Here is a 17,268-nt window from a genome sequence, read left to right on the forward strand (position 1 = left end):
TAGAAACTTGATAAATATACTTCTACATACATGTTTGAATTGAGTAAGTCCTTTTCAGGGAAGAATTCTTTCCCTACACCTATTTTAGTTACACTTGACAAAATCTTTCTAAATCAGTAAAATGCTACAAACAGAATCAAAACTGAAGCAATAGATTAATCAAATCTATTCAATTAAATCAAATTGCATATGGAGATATGAAAAAAATCTATATATTTTATGAAACAAGGTATTTTAAATGCCTCTGTAAGCAACAAACAGAAATAATAAATAAGAAAATATATACATTCCAAGTTTCCACTTAACTTCAGAATCAGATTAATTTATAAGGTATAAGTTACTGCTATAGCTCCCTTATATAGATCTCCCATGAGCTATAGATTTTTCCTAATTCCAGGATTTATTTTCAGTTATGTTTCATTTCCTTATCAAAGTTAAAGTAAGAGGAGTCTGAACCTCTGCTTTACCATCTACCTCTAATGTAGTTCTTACCATTAGTAGCAAAATTGTTATTACATTTATTAGAGATAATACATGGACAGCTTCCAGCATAATTCCTGGCATGTATATTGCACACACACTCATGAATGCCACCACTGATCCCCCTACTCTTTGTTCCTCTTCCTGTTGTCATCTTATATATGTAGAATTCTCTTTCTATGCTACAGTGTTTAAATCTCTTCTTGTTGTTGGCTCTCAAAAGTTGTTTTTGTTTTCTTTTACCAATTTTATTTGTTTTAGTTTGTTATCACATCTACTTTTTGTATCTTATCTCCTCCCAACTTTATTATTTTTTAAATTATTTTAACGTTTATTCAATTTTGAGAGAGAGAGAGAGCAAGAGCGAGCAGGGGAGGGGCAGAGAGAGAGGGAGACACAGGAACAGAAGCAGGCTCCAGACTCTGAGCTGTCAGCACAGAGCCCAACATGGGGCTCAAACTCACAAGCCGTGAGATCAGGACCTGAACCAAAGGCAGACCCTTAACTGACTGAGCCACCCAGACGCCCCTCCTTCTCCCAACTTAAATTTATTTTGTTCTTAAGATTCCTTTAAAAACCTCTCCTGTCATTTTCAGACTGATTTTATGTTCCTCTTTCTGTATATGTCTTTCTGTTTACAAAGAAAAACTGTCATTGTTTCAAAACTTAAAACGTTATCTTAGATTTGCCATTACTAACATATCTAAGGTGGAAGATGCAGAAGTACCAAGAGTGAGAGCAAGAGATGCCATTTTCTTAAGCAATCCCTGGCATAAATATGTCAAAATAGAGAGAACACTGGCTTGAGTACTGCGGAGCAGCAGCCACCCTATAGACGTGGGCCTCAACAAAGGCCACAAAGTGACTAAGAATGTGAGCAAGCCAAGGCACAGCTGCTGCCATAGAGCTGCTCAAGGTCTCCAAGGACAAGAATGCCCTCAGGTTCATCAAGAAAAGGGTAGGGAGGGGCACCTGGGTGGCTCAGTCGGTTAAGCGTCCGACTTCAGTTCAGGTCATGATCTCAAGGTTCGTGAGTTCGAGCCACACATTAGGCTCTGTGCTGACAGGTCAGAGCCTGGAGCCTGCTTCACATTCTGTGTCTCCCTCTCTCTCTGCCCCTTCCCTGCTCATGCTCTGTCTCTGTCTCAAAAATAAATAACATTAAAAAAAAAAAAAAATTTTTTTTTTAAAAGAAAAGGGTAGGGAGACACACACACACACACACACACACACAAAGAGGAAGAGAGAGAAGATGAGCAACCTGGCAGCCATGAGGAAGGCAGCAGCCAAGAAGGAATGAACCCATCCTCTCTGTATGTAATAAAGCCTTTTTGGTGGTGGGAGGGGTGGGGGTGGAAAGAACATTGATTAGTCAAGAACCAAAGTGATGAATGAGTAGAAAGACTATAAATGGAGCACTCTTCTTTTTGAGCCCTGAACTGGTCATTAACTATTGTCATTAAGCTGCAAACCCATCATCCTATATTCTATCTGTTTTGTAAGGCTGTGACAGGCACTCTGCACACAATACTTCTCCTTTTCCAGGTACTCAACTGTTGGGTTCACCAATAGTGAATATTAAGTGGAACCTGGAGAGGCGCCTGGGTGGCTCAGTCAGTTGAGCATCTGACCGGCTCAGGTCATGATCTCACCGCTCCTGAGATCGACCCCGCTTCGGGCTCTGTGATGACAGCTCAGAGCCTGGAGCCTGCTTCGGATTCTGTGTCTCCCTCTCTCTCTGCCCCTCTGCCACTATCTGATTATTAGCATTCAACTGCATTACAAAATAAAAATTCTGAGCAAATTATTTATCTGGAAGTGGCAGTTTTTACTAATTCATTACTTCCAATATAGCTTTCTATCTGAGATAGAGATAGGGGTCTTATACACATCTTACCAATTTTTTTCATAGAGAATAAGACCTGCATTGAAGAATTACATATATTTACGACATTAAGGTTTTAAGTGAACATTATGATTTATAAGACATACCCTGAAATTCTATGCCTCCAATTCCGATATGGATCATATAAACTTTCACAAAATGCCAATGCATGGATTACAAATTCTTCAATAGATGTCTGATCTGCCAATTCCTTCTCTTTTTTTTTGCTTTTTAACTGAAAGTAGAGTTAAACATAAAATTGTATTTAGTTAAAAATGTTAAAACTGCTTAACATTCTTATCTACATCATTAAAAGACAACACCTTTCATTGATCATCTCATAAATCATTTTTATTCAAATAAACCTAAGTTCCAACTGAGTTTAAAGAGTCAGTTAATCATATGGACTAGATATAACCCTTCAAATGTTAAATATGGCCTAGGAAGAGTTTCAAATGGATACCCAATCATCTTTGCAAAAAAGAATATGTTTTCAATAAGAGGAATATTTGATGATAAATAATACATAAGTTGACAAATTATATCACTGTAAAAAGCCATTTATAAAACAGTAATTTTTGATTAAAATAAAATGTATTAACAATTGCTTCTCTTTTAGATAATATGTTTTAAGATGTCTAAAATATATAGTTCCTAATGGTAACTTTAATTCTCTTCTCAATTATTACCTCCTCTAAAAACATTTAACTTTACTAATTATAATATTAAAAAAAAAAGGAAAACCTAGTTACTCTCAGTAAAGCAACAAAAGGAATATATTAATTCACACCTACTTGCTGAATGTAGAGTGTTGTCATAGTGATGACATGATTAATGTAAGAGCAAGTCCCAATTTCTTCCACATTAGACAGATTTCTGTGAGGAAAAACAAAGAATATTTATTACACATGAATAATGAGAAAAATGTATGCTCATGTATTCAAGCTGAATTTTGAAAATACATGTTGGCAAATGAAATGTAAATGACATTTATTAAAACTTAAAATCAATATGGTTATATAACTGCTTTCCCACTAAAACTGTAAAATACACCTCATGCAACATTTAACTACTACTATAAGCAGAAACATTTAAGAAGTACATGCTGATCAACATTTATTTATTATAGAAAAATTGAAAAATATCACAAAGCAGAAACAAAAGAGAAACAGTTATTTATCTACAGGATATCTGATTTCTTTAAAATTGTACTAAGTAGTTAACAGGACAAAAATCAACACACCAACTCATGTCTTATCACCTAAGTAAACCCTTTTTCCTCAACTGTTTTAATTCTTGTATTATTTTTCTAAATTTTAAGGATGATAAAGAGCACAAAATCAGCAAAGTGTCTACAGTTCTGGAAGAGCCTAAATTAGGAAAGAAACGTTTTAGCAATAATTACTCAATTTTTCCATGATTCCTGCATCAAATGCAATGAACAATGAAGGAAACGTAAATAAATGCACAGTAAATTAAATCCCTGTTTGACTACTAATTAATTCTAAAATATTTATTAAAAAAATAGTACATACTATAAGAAATGTATTCCAAAAACAAGAGAGGAGGCATACAGTGCCCCTAACCCAACCATTCTTAAATTTATATATGCCGGTTAATGCTCAATTCAAGAAAAATTAGATTGCCTAAACTCTTTGGAGTCAGAATTTTCATAAGTAAGGCTCAAGCTCTGTATTCCTATTAAGCTTCCCAGTTGATACTTATACACACCAAAATTTAAGTACCACAGACCTAATCAGCTATCAACCCGGAAAATATAGACTATAAAATAATTATACTTTCTTTGGCAAAATTATAAAATTAAAGATTAGAAAAATACATTTCACAAATGATAATGCACAGCACTAAAAATGTATGTATGGTTTACAGGTGAGGACCACACAGAAAATACAAATTCTTGGGTTAGGTAAAAACTCCCATCACTGTCCTTACAGCAATTTTTATTTTTTTAATCTTGGCTGAATCTCTGTATAACTAAGTATGGTAACTAAAAGGCTGTCCAATAGCGGCATCTGGCTCGCTCAGTCAGTGGAGCATGTGATTCTTGGTATCGGGTTGTGAGTTCAAGACCCACAATGAGCATGGAGCCTACTTTAACCAACTAACTAACTAACTAAATAAATAAATAAACAAACAAATAAATGGTTTTCCAATATAATAAATCAAAAGCCTTTCACAGAAGGTGCACGCAATCTTTAAAGCTCCAAATGAGCAATAAACACCATTAATAATAATAAATGCATTATTCTTTTGATAATTATTTAAAACAGATAGCTAGTTTGTTTATACAGATACCTGCAAAGAATAATGAAGAACTTGACGAGCAAAACTGACAAAGTTTGTTGCTGTTCCTCTAACCCATCTGCCATTTTCTGAACACACTGTAGTAGCTGGATCCTTAGAACCTGCAGAATATTATCAGGAAGTAGAGATATTCCTGGAGGCACATCATCTACCCTACAATTAAGGGGAAAAAGTAAGAAGGGTGATTAAGTACAGGAAGAAAATTTTTGGCAGTTTAAAACAATTGCATTTTCACCTCAAATTCCTAAGAAGCTCTTTTATTTCAGGTGCTCAGTACCTTCTTTGCAAGGCACCACCAGAAGATCAGTGTGACACTTTAGAAGATTAGTAGAGCAGAGTAAGTAGTCTTACTTCAGAACAGGCTTACAGAAAAGAGAGTAAGAAAGAGAGTCTCTTTACTACCTTCAATTGTGCTATTTTCAAATAAAATTTTTAGAATATAAATTAGTTCAATGTCTACTTAGAAATAAAATCTATATGTATATATGTATGTGTGTATACCATTTCTAAAAGAAACAATAACTAGCAAATAAAAATGAAGTACCTATAACTAGGTTTAATATCTGTCAACTGCTTTACTAAATAAACAATATTCAGCTACCTATAGGTTCCCAAGCTATGTGGTCAGAAGAGGGAGAGAAGATAACCAGCAGAAGGAAAGGAAATAAACAAATAAACAGATGAAGAGATAAACAGATGGAGAACCCCAAGCAGGAGCATTAATACATTAAAAAAAAAATTTTTTAATGTTTATTTTTGAGAGAGAGAGAGCGCATGAGCAAGGAGGGCCAGAGAGAGAGGAAGACACAGAATCTGAAGCAGGATCCAGGCTCTGAGCTCTCAGCACAGAGCCCAACGCGGGGCTTAAACTCATGAACCGCGAGATCATGACCTGAGCCAAAGTCAGACACTCAGCCGACGGAGCCACCCAGGTACCCCACATTAATACATTTTTAAGTAACATTTCAATTTTTTTCTAAGTTTTTTTGTTTAAGTAACATTTCAATATTTTGTGACAACTGGTTTTTGGATAAGACGACCATCAGTTTCTTTACACAAACCAACACTGGATATGACTGGCTACTCTCTCTCACAATTCCCCTGGAATCAAAGTGAAAAGACCTGTGTACTTAAGTTCCACCTCTGTCCCATGAAGCATTAATTTAATCTCTGAGGTGCCCTAATCTCTAAAATTGTAATATCATCTGCCCTATTTCACAGGGTTCTGAAGCCAAAAGTCAATGTACATTTTTAGCTATGATATATGTAAAGAACTATAAAAATGTAATATATTTTAAATACACCATCACTAAAGCCTAAGAATCTTTTCATAAACCACTAAATACTAATTTTCCTATCTCTATTAAGAAAAATACCCAATCACAGGGAGCCTGGGTGACTCAGTCAGTTAAGTGTCAGACTTTTGATTTCAGCTCAGGTCATGATCTCCCAAACCGTGAGATCTCACAATTTGTGAGATCAAATCCTGCAATGGGCCCTGCACTGACAGTGCAAAGCCTGCTTGGGACTCTCTCTCTCTCTGCCCCTCCCCACTCATGCTCGCCCCATGTGTGCGCGCTCTCTCTCAAAATAAAGAAAGAAAAATACCCAATCGCAAAGGAGCACCATGAAGAGCTCCTATAATTAAATGACAATTATACTTGATAATAGTCTCTTCTTCAGATAAGGCTTAATATGAAGACTTACTACTATTTTTATACTGAGTATAAAGCTATTTTATTCATTGTAGCCAGAAAAATTTGAGGCACATTACCAATAATCTCATAAATATATATGTTAATATTTTTAGCCTCTTTCTGAACCACCCTGCAGCATAAAGTGCTTTATAAAATAAACACCTGACTTTAATTATACAGAACTCACAAAGCACATTATCAAGGTTGCCAAATTCTATAACCACATCACAAAAACACATGTTTCATTTTAATCTGGGCATCACTTCACTTGTATTCTGGATTCTTCCATTCTCTCTTATTTATAGGTGGTACCAGAAAAACTGTCATTTTTATATATACTTTTTTCCTGCTAAAGAGCTCAAAAGAGGTGATTAGAAAAACCAAAGTAACTTCAAAATAATAAAGATTTAAATTTAAAAATATAACTGATTTTCAAGACTAAGCTAAACTATTCCTATTCACTTTTCCCAAAACATAAGTCAACAAAGAAACATGAGACTTCCTAATATTCAATCCTAGTTACTTAAAGGATTAGTTCCCTTTTTCCTGAGTTGTCCTATCTTCTATTTGCATTTTTTAAAATTTTACTAGACAGGAAAAAGTTAGCTTCTAGAAGAGAAATCTATTGTTGTATTTACTAACACTCATTATAAAATTTGGGCTTGGTTAGAACATAACTTAGAGGTAAAGTTGAAATTTTTGGCCATGTTCCTAATGTGATGAATATTTAAGAATTTGGAAGCATTTTCCCACCACCAGTACTTTATTGCCTCCAAATACTAAGCTCCTTTTGCTGAAATTTCCCAATCTCCAGTAATCTGTTCCACTCTTCTGTTTGGCTACTGAATGTCTGTATTAAACAGCTGCCCATTGTTGTCTCCATCTAACACAGGAAAAAGTCCAGCTTAGATCTCAAGGCTTTAAATTCTGGTAAAAGCACTCCTTGTCTTGCATTATAAATTCCCTAACTTAGAAGTTTTAGAAAGTCAGTTTAATTTAAATGAGGATTATCTATGAGTTTCTTATCTTTAAGATGAACTGACTAGTTTTATACATCTGCCACAAAGTATTCACTTGAAAAACTAGAAGTTTTCTATTAGTAAAATCTAAATTCATGGTGTAGTTTCCTGGCAGATTTGAAATAAAATTTTAAATAAGCCAACTAAGTCATGAATAAAGCAATGTGCTGGCATTTTTCATCTGATTTTAAATATAGTGGCAATATACTTCTACACAATGTTTTTAGAAATGACCTCCCAAGAAAGAAGACATGTATAACAAGTGCATCTTACAAAACTGAGAAGACTTCATTCCAATATTCCAAGCATTCAAAGGCCCAAATCCTGACTCCCATTAAATCCTTAGGCTCATGATTTATTTTTCTTTTCATGTGTATTTATTTATTTTGAGAGAGAGTGAGAGAGAGAGAGAGAGAGAGAGAGAGGGGAGGGAGGGAGGGAGGGAGGGAGGGAGGGAACATGTACATGCAAGCAGGGGAGAGGCAGAGAGGGAGAGAGAGAATCCCAAGCAGGCTCTGAGCTGTCAGTGCAGAGCCCGATGCAGGACTCAATCTCACAAACTGTGAGATCATGACCTAAGCCAAAATCAGGAGTTGGACACTTAAACAACTGAGCAACCCGGGTGCCCTGTTAGGCTCATGTTTTAATGTGAGCTGCAAATTATTAAATAAAAGCACTTCTAAGCACAAACTATTAAAATACTCTTTGAAGAGTAGAAATCAATAATATGTAATATTATTTTGAGCTCAAGATTTAACATTTTTCAACATTTAAAACCTGTTATAAATAGTCTAATACAGAACTCTGAAACGATACTTATAAATAATGAAGCACTAGTGCTTTCTGAGCATTAAGCACATCTTTTAAGTTCAGTGCCTTGGTCCAAAGCTCTAATGATTTCTTCTCTGAATTATTAAAATTGCCTTTTAACTGGGCTTCCCTGTCTTCAGTCTCAATTCTTTCCAATTCAACCTCCTACTGCTACCAAAGGGACTTTTAAAAAACAAACTTGATTATGACAATCTCATGCAGAAAATAGTAGAGCCTCATATCTTCCATAACAAAAAATCAAAGTCCATTAGCAATGCATGCATGGCATTTCATGATCTGGCTCCTGATTCTCCAGACTCTACTCACCCATGCCCATCCTCTTACTGCGTATGTCCATCCCCAAACTGCACTTTCCTCCTTGAAGATTTTTAATTCCCTCGATACTCTTTCTCATCATCAACCACCACCCATTTCTCCCCTTCCATATCAATATATGTATAAAATGGAGTTCCTTTTGTGGCTAGAAGTGTCTAGTGCCTCCTCATTTCTCCAGCTTTTTACCCTAGCCAACCTGACCTCTCTTACCTAACATCTACAAGGTCTTCAAGATGGTTTCATATACAGTAAAAACTTCACCTGGGAAGTGATCTTATACTTTCACTTGCACTTTTCCACAAAATTTGAATTTTTCTCCCATTTTATGATATTTAAATCCAGCTTTGAAAACTTCGCCTCTTCCACGTTATTTTCTAAGGCCTCTATAATAAAACCATACTGGTAAGCATAGCGCGTTCATCAGTCAGAGAAAAACAAATATCATGAATTCACTCATACGAAGAATTTAAGAAACTGAACAGATGAACATATGGAAAGGGAAGCAAAAATAAGATAAAAATAGAGAAGGAGACAGACCATAGAGACTCTTAAATACAGAGAACAAATTGAGGGTTGCTGGTATGGTACTGGGTGTGGGGGTGGGCTAAATGGGCAATAGGCATTAAGGAGGGCACTGTTTCTACATACCTGGTAGGCAGCTTTTCAAAGTCAACATCTAAGAATTGTTCATAGCTAGAAACAAAATTGTCCAACCATAGCTTCAGATAATCCGGATCTTTCTGGAATAAGAAAAACAATATTAAATATATGTACGTGTCAGGAAAAAAAAAACATGCTTTCATTCCTGTTAAGCAGGTATGAAGTGACAAATCTGAAGAAACAATAATATGAAATCTCTTGAGTGATATTCAGGAAAACATTAAGTGTGGTTTTAAATGTCTTTTAATGGAAAATACAAATCAAAGCCACACTGAGATACCACCTCATACCGGTCACAGTGGCTAAAATGAACAAATCAGGAGACTATAGATGCTGAGAGAACGGGAACCCCCTTGCACTGTTGGTGGGAATGCAAACTGGTACAGCCGCTCTGGAAAACAGTGTGGAGGTTCCTCAAAAAATTAAAAATAGAACTACCCTATGACCCAGCAATAGCACTGCTAGGAATTTACCCAAGGAATACAGGAGTGCTGATGCATAGGGGCACATGTACCCCAATGTTTATTGTAGCACTTTCAACAACAGCCAAATTATGGAAAGAGCCTAAATGTCCACCAACTGATGAATAGATAAAGAAGATGTGGTTTAAATATACAATGGAATACTACTTTGGCAATGAAAAAGAATGAAATTTGGCCATTTGCAGCAACATGGATGGAAATGGAGGGTATTATGCCTAGTGAAATAAGTCAGTCAGAGAAAGATACCAAATGTTTTCGCTCATATGTGGATCTTGAGAAACTTAACAGAAGATCATGGGGGAAGGGAATGGGCAAAACAGTTACAGAGAGGGAAGGAGACAAACCATAACAGACTCTTAAATACAGAGAACTGAGGGTTGAGGGGGGGTGGGGAAGAGGGGAAAGTGGGTGATGGGCTTTGAGGAGGGCACTTGTTGGGATGAGCACTGGGTGTTATATGGAAGCCAATTTGACAATAAATTATATTAAAAAAGAAAAATAAATAAAATGTCTTTTAAGTATAGTGAACCCTCAAATGACTTCCCATGTAACTCACACAAAGAGCTATACTCTTAACAATGTCCCGTAAGATTCTAAACAATTTTCCCTCCCGTATCTCTGTGATCTTATCCACTATCACCCTCTACTTCATGTCCCTGGCTGTTACTGGGACATCCCAGACATACTCCCACCTTATGGTCTTTTAATAGCTGTTTTCTCTACCCAGAAGCCTCTTCCCCCAAATAGATGAATGGCTAACTCCCTCATCTTCTTCAAGTCATTCCTTAAATGGCATTCTCAAGAAAGCTTACTTTTACCCTTTCTTAAAACTGCAAATCTTCTTACTAACCTTTACCTGACACTATTGTGTTTCCCCAGCCTGTGGTGCTTTCTCACCTTCTACCGTAACATATTATTTACTTATTAATTTATTGTCTGTCATTTCCCCTAAAATGTAGGCTTCACAAGTGCAAGGCCTTTCTAAGGGCTTACCATGAGCAACTTCTTTTTGTTTACTAATGGATACCAAGTGCTTAAACAATGCCTGGCACTGACCAGGTGCTCAATAAATATTTGTTCATGAATTAATGAGAAACACAAAATACATAAATAAAATAAAATCAGAGATACACCATTAACCTAAACATAAAAACTAAAACTAAACTCTTCTAGAAGAAAATATAGGGGGAGTACCTTTGCAACTTTGGGTAGACAAAGATTTCTTGGCTAGGCCACAAAAAAATCACAAACCAAAAATAAATTAAATAAATAAATAACTCATAATCAAAATTAAAAACATCTATTCAGCAAAAGACACCATTAAGACGATGAAAAGGCTAGCCATACATGAGCTGAAAATATTCTTAATACATACACTTAACAAAGGACTTACACCAAGAATATATAAAGAACTCCTAAAAATCAATACTAAAAAGACAGCAACTCAACAATGGTCGGACACTTTACAAAAGGGAATACATAAATGACCAAATAGTGTAAGAAAGCATGATCAACAACATTAGTTATCCAGAGAAAAGCAAATAAAAATCAAATGGAATACCCATTACACACCCACTAGAATGGCTAAAACTAAAAAGTCTGACCACACCAAGTGTTGGAGATGTGGAGCAACTAGAACTCACACTTCTGGTAGCAGTATAAAATGGTGTAATCATTTAGAAAATAGGAAGTTTCTTTTAAAATTAAACACAGACATACCACACGGCCCCTCCTTGAGAGAAAAAATATATATAACTACAAAAACATACAAAAATATTCACAGATTTATTTTTAATAGGCAAAAGCTAGAAACAACCCAAAATTCCATCAACCAGTTAACTGACAAAGAAATCGTGGTATATTCATACAGTGGAATGCTATTCAGGAATAACACTTAATAGACCCATTGATACAACAACAAATAGAAATTTCAAGAACAGGGGCACCTGGGTGGCTCAGTCGGTTAAGGCCTCTCACTCTTGATTTCAGTTCAGGTCATGATCTCATGGTTTCGTGAGTTTGAGCCCCACCTTGGGCTTTGTGCTGACAGTGCAGAGCCTGCTTGGGATTCTCTCTCTCCCTCTCTCTGTGTCCCTCCCCCACTCATGCACTCACACTCTCAAAACAAATAAATAAACATTAAAAAAAGATCTAAAATTTTTCAAAAACATATTGAGCAAGAAATACCAGGCATTAAAGTTTAGACACTGTAGGATTTCATTTATACAAACTTCTAGAGCAGACTATGGTGACAGAAATTAGATCACTGGCCGGCTGTCCTTTGGAGGACTACAAAGGGACACAAAGGGAAGTTTCCTAAGTGATAGAAATGTTCTCTTATATAGTGGTTACACAAATGTTTGTTTATATCAAAACATGAAATCTGACACTTAAAATTTGTGCATTTTATGGTCTGTAAGTTATATCTCAAAGTTTATTTAAAGAAAAAAGGATTCTTCAGAAATGTCATTAAATATACACTGCATCATTAAAAATGATGCTCAGATTTATTTCCTTCCTCTCAATACTTCTTTACTGCAGTAAATTTCAATGATACTCAGAAGTCCTACTTAGCCATTAAATATTATTAGTTAGGCAGTGCTCTTGGATAAAGGGAACTCAAGTAATTTATTTCCCTAAAATAAAAGCATTACACTACAAATCAGAATTGCTAAAAGAATGTTCCCAGAATATGCAGAGACTGCTGACCTTTTGTGTATTTGTTTTTTCTATTTATATACTGTTCCAAAATCAGATCATGAATTGCCACTATCTACATGATGACTGAGAAAGAAAATGGAAATATCTCAGAAAAAGAACTACCTCATATGAGAAATTTTCTCAAGCGTTCCAATACTTGTTATTTTCATTTTCAACTAGCACATTATTCATTTATTCATTTACTCATTTATCCATTCAGGATAGGATTCCAGAAATACAAGTAGGTGGAGTTTTCCTTACCATTGTTGCTTTTAATAAAGCATAGGATTATCTTTCTGTAAAAGTTCAATACAAAACAGTCTCATAACACCATAAAGAATTCATGCATTTCTCCTCATAGTTTACTTAGGAACTCTACAATATCTGGTTCAAAGTCTAAAGGTCAGGGTTACCAATTGGTTGTCAGGTACAGAGTTCTTCTAGGAATTTGAACAATCATAAGGGAAGAAATGGTACTTAAATCTGAATATGTTTTGTTTAGTAAAAGTAAGGCAGTTACAGTTTTTTGAGCACATGCCATGTGCTCAGTACTACAGCAGATATTTTAAAAAAATATGTATCATCCCATTTATTCCTTAAACCTATCCAGAGGTTTCATTTCCCCATTCTGTAGAAAAGGGATGTTCTAGAATATATAACTTGTCTACAGTCATACAGCTAGTAATTGATAGTGCTGGGATTAAAGTGCAAGATATATGACTCCAACTGTACTCCTTCCCCTACACTATACTGTCTTTGAATTATAAGCACTACTTTAGTGAGCAAATAAGAGGAAAAGAGTTGGGGTCAGTAAACTCAGGGCCATAAACAATTTAACACATAATACAGCCACATTCCACACAGCCTGACAAAATTCTTAGAGAATCTACATTTTACTGCCAAAAACCATAAAAAGAAAGATCTCCACACACCCAGAAACCGTATTAATTAAATTTTCAAGCTTAGTCACTTTCATGGTTAAGAGTTTGGCATACTGAAACACCACAGTATGGTCTCTCTCTCCATTTGTACATTAATTAAATACAACCCACAAATGTATTATATACTGCAGGAACACTGGGGTCCAATTATGTAGACTCTTAATACCTGCCCTGCTACTTTCTTAAACAAGTTATCCTATGTTTGCACATCAATTTTATCCTCTATAAAAATGAGTCTGATAGTATCTTTGTGAAAATTAAATAATCTATTTCAAGGGCTTAGAACAATGCCTAGCACAAAGTATATGCTCAAGTATTAATATTATTTTTATAACCTACGATGTGCCAAAAACTAGGAAACTCACATAAAACAGGAATATTCTGGGCAACACATTTAAATATTTCATGATGCCCCTTGCCTAATGATTTTAATTGTATTCTTTTCCTATCAAATATTTGTATTTATGGGCTGTGTGACTTTAGGCAGGTTACTTCATCTCTCTGATCCATTCTTCATCTATTAATATTTCCTACCTCATAGAGTACTGAAGGCACTAAATGAGATAATATATGTAAAGCATTCAACAATGCCTGCCATTTAGCAATTACTCAAAATGTTTGTTACCATTAAGATACAGACTCTGCTATCAAGCTGGTCATAATCCAATGTAATAAGTAGTTATGAAATAATTACAAAATCACCTTTGATTTTGCAAACATTTGTCCAACCATCTGCCATTGTTTAAGATAGTCCTTCATTTGAACTGTTATGTAGTTATGTACTAGTGTTTGCAGTCAAATGCTCTACCACTGAGCTATACACCCCCTATGTACTAGTCTTTATAGCTTCAATTTCTCCTCCCTATACACAGCTACTAATGGGATTTGTTAAATTTAAATCTAGTCATTTCTTCTCTCCTGTTCAAATACTTTCGATGGCTCCCCATTACCACAGCATGAGGTTTAAACACTGAGAGAGAGATGTGCTGTCCAATAGGGTGGCCACTAGACAAATGTGATTACTTAAATTACATCTTAAGATCCACTCTCCTGTGGGGATGCTTTAGTAGGAAAGGGAATTAAAAGACCCATACAGGGGCATCTGGGTGGCTGAGTTCGTTAAGCATCCAACTTCAGCTCAGGTCATGATCTCACCATTATGAGTTCAAGCCCCACATAGGGCTCTCTGTTGTCAGCATAGAGCCCGCTTCAGATCCTCTGTACCCCTCTCTCTCTGCCTCTCCCCCACTTGCACTGTCTCTCAAAAATAAAATAAACATAAAAAAATTAGAAAAAAAAAGAGAGACCCATACAATTTCACCTAGTTCTTAAGGGGTAAGTACAGGTAAGAATAAGGGAATACCTTACTTCCTTCATGCAAGGATATTTGGGTTGTAGTATTCTTTCAACTTTTAAAACTATAAACTTTTGCTCTTCCTGTAAGTGGCCCAAGGTGATCTCTGAAAATGGTTAGCTATTCACATGACCCGGAAAAGACCACAAATTCATGTAAATCAAGAGGTTCAAATCTTCGTGTTCACTTCAAGAATATATGTGAAACTGCCCAGACCATCTACGGTATGCATATCCAAAAAGCCACCAAGTATCTGAAAGCTGTCACTTTGCAGAAGCAATGGGTGCCATTCCAACGCTACAATGGTGGAGTTGGTAGATGTGCCCAGGCCAAACAGTGGGGCTGGACACAGAGTCGCTGGCCCAAAAAGAGTGCTGAATTTTTACTGCACATGCTTAAAAATGCAGAGAGTAATGCTGAACTTAAGGGTTTAAATGTAGATTCTCTGGTCACTGAGCACATCCAGGTGAACAAAGCCCCCAAAATGCGGCATAGAACTTACAGGGCTCATGGTCGGATTAACCCATACATAAGCTCTCCCTGCCACATTGAGATGATCCTTACTGAAAAAGAGCAGATTGTTCCTAAACCAGAAGAGGAAGTTGCACAGAAGAAAAATATATGGCAGAAGAAACTGAAGAAACAAAAACTTATGGCCAAGAGTAAATTATGCAACAAATAAATGCAAATAAAAGTAAAAACAGAACACTGGTTGTCTTTATTATTAAACATATTTCAAGTATCCTCACAAAATGGATCAAATAGGTTTTCTTCTGATTAGAATTAGAAACAGATTATTCTGTTAGCACTGTGCCACTAATTTTGGTTCATAAACATGTTTTGAAAAAAATAAATTTAATTTAATTAACTGATTAACTAAAAATAAATTAATTAAAAATTAATTAATTAAATACATAAAAATAAATAAAACCATAAACTTTTAAATGCATATACATATTTCAACCAATACTGTGAAGCTTCCAACTTGCATGAGTTGCATTGTAAAAGTTCACTTCAATCAGTTACATTTATAATATAGTTTCTAACATCCTACCAAAAGAAGATAAATCCTGCCCCCCAAAAGAATCATTACTTTTATTTTTTTTAATGTTTATTCATTTTTGAGAAACAGAGAGAGACAGAGAGTGAGTGGGAGAGGGGAAGAGAGAGAGGGCAACACAGAATCTGAAGCAGGCTCCAGGCTCTGGGATGTCACCCCAGAGCCCGATGCGGGGTTTGAACTCACAGACCACAAGATCATGACCTGAACTGAAGTTGGACATTTAACCAACTGAGCCACCCAGGCGCCCCCCCACACACACACAAAGAAACATTATTAATGGTAATTCATCTTTCAGGCCATCCGTCAAGTTTTTCTGACAGAACCTAGCTACCTCAAAATACATTTAATAAATACATACCAACTAATTAACAGTACTAGACTCTATGGCTATCACGACAAGTAAAACATAATCTTAAATCAATTGTACCTCAAAAAAATACGTAATCTTATCCTCAAAGTGCTCACTGTTCCATAGAAAAGAGGCATAAACAAATAAATGAAAAATAGCACAAGTGACACAGTTATAAAAAGTACTGAAATAATAAAAAGGGAGTTATGGACCCTCAAAATTGTAAGTAACTGAGTAGCAGAACCACTCAAAAGTTTTTCACAGATTATTTTTTTTTTTATTTTTTTTTTTTTAATTTTTTTTTTTCAACGTTTTTATTTATTTTTGGGACAGAGAGAGACAGAGCATGAACGGGGGAGGGGCAGAGAGAGAGGGAGACACAGAATCAGAAACAGGCTCCGAGCCATCAGCCCAGAGCCTGACGCGGGGCTCGAACTCACGGACCGCGAGATCATGACCTGGCTGAAGTCGGACGCTTAACCGACTGCGCCACCCAGGCGCCCCATGTTTTTCACAGATTATAAGCAGATATACTCAAGGAGGAGGGAATTCCAGATAGAAAACAGCAAGATATTATCAAAGATGTACAATACCTAGTTCTGTTAAATAAATAAAACTGGAGAAGTCAGAATTTCCTGAGCAAGTACTTAGGAACACTGTTCACTATGATGGCAAATACAATGTGAAGTTAGACAAAAAGGAGAAAACCAAAAATGGCTGTGCTTCATCAAGTTTGAGAAGCACTAGTTAAGCAAAATTAAACACAATTTTTAACAACATATTATCTTTAACATGAAATATGCCTTGGGGCGCCTGGGTGGCTCAGTCGGTTGAGCATCCGACTTCGGCTCAGGTCACGATCTCATGGTTCGTGAGTTCGAGCCCCACGTCGGGCTGTGTGCTGACAGCTCAGGATCTGGAGCCTGCTTCAGATTCTGCATCTCCCTCCCTCACTCTCTGCTTCTCCCCTGTTCATATTCTGTCTCTCTCTCAAAAAATAAATAAAGATTAGACAAAGCTTTTTTTAAAAAGATGAAATATGCCTTGTGAATGGCATTGGAAGTGGTAGTTATAATGTGAAATTTTTAAGAACTATATAACCATGAACCTTATATTCCTGACTTATTAGTTTTATCAAAGACACAACTTATTTGGTTGATCTTTTCC

General features: G+C 35.9%; 2 protein-coding genes across 4 annotated transcripts in view; one reads left to right on the forward strand and one right to left on the reverse strand.

Annotated features, from left to right (window-relative positions):
- The window catches only part of NBEAL1 (neurobeachin like 1), a 176,095-nt gene that overhangs the window by 143,217 nt on the left and 15,610 nt on the right, over positions 1-17,268 (reverse strand). For 2 of the 3 annotated variants that reach the window (XM_053906042.1, XM_053906037.1), the window contains exons 2-5: positions 9,201-9,292; positions 4,682-4,843; positions 3,160-3,241; positions 2,473-2,600 (exon numbers count right to left, since the gene is read on the reverse strand). In XM_053906042.1, the coding sequence (XP_053762017.1) occupies positions 2,473-2,600; positions 3,160-3,241; positions 4,682-4,843; positions 9,201-9,292 (464 nt within the window). Of the gene's footprint in view, positions 1-2,472; positions 2,601-3,159; positions 3,242-4,681; positions 4,844-9,200; positions 9,293-17,268 lie in introns of those variants that run through there. The other variant, XM_019446321.2, reaches the window with a different exon arrangement.
- On the forward strand, positions 14,802-15,371 carry LOC109259188 (60S ribosomal protein L17-like). The gene has a single exon (XM_053910297.1). It carries the CDS (start codon positions 14,802-14,804, stop codon positions 15,369-15,371), a length of 570 nt encoding a protein of 189 aa, XP_053766272.1.

This window comes from Panthera pardus, unplaced genomic scaffold (assembly GCF_024362965.1).
Source record: "Panthera pardus isolate Hobbes unplaced genomic scaffold, ASM2436296v1 HiC_scaffold_10, whole genome shotgun sequence".
Taxonomy (NCBI): domain Eukaryota; kingdom Metazoa; phylum Chordata; class Mammalia; order Carnivora; family Felidae; genus Panthera; species Panthera pardus.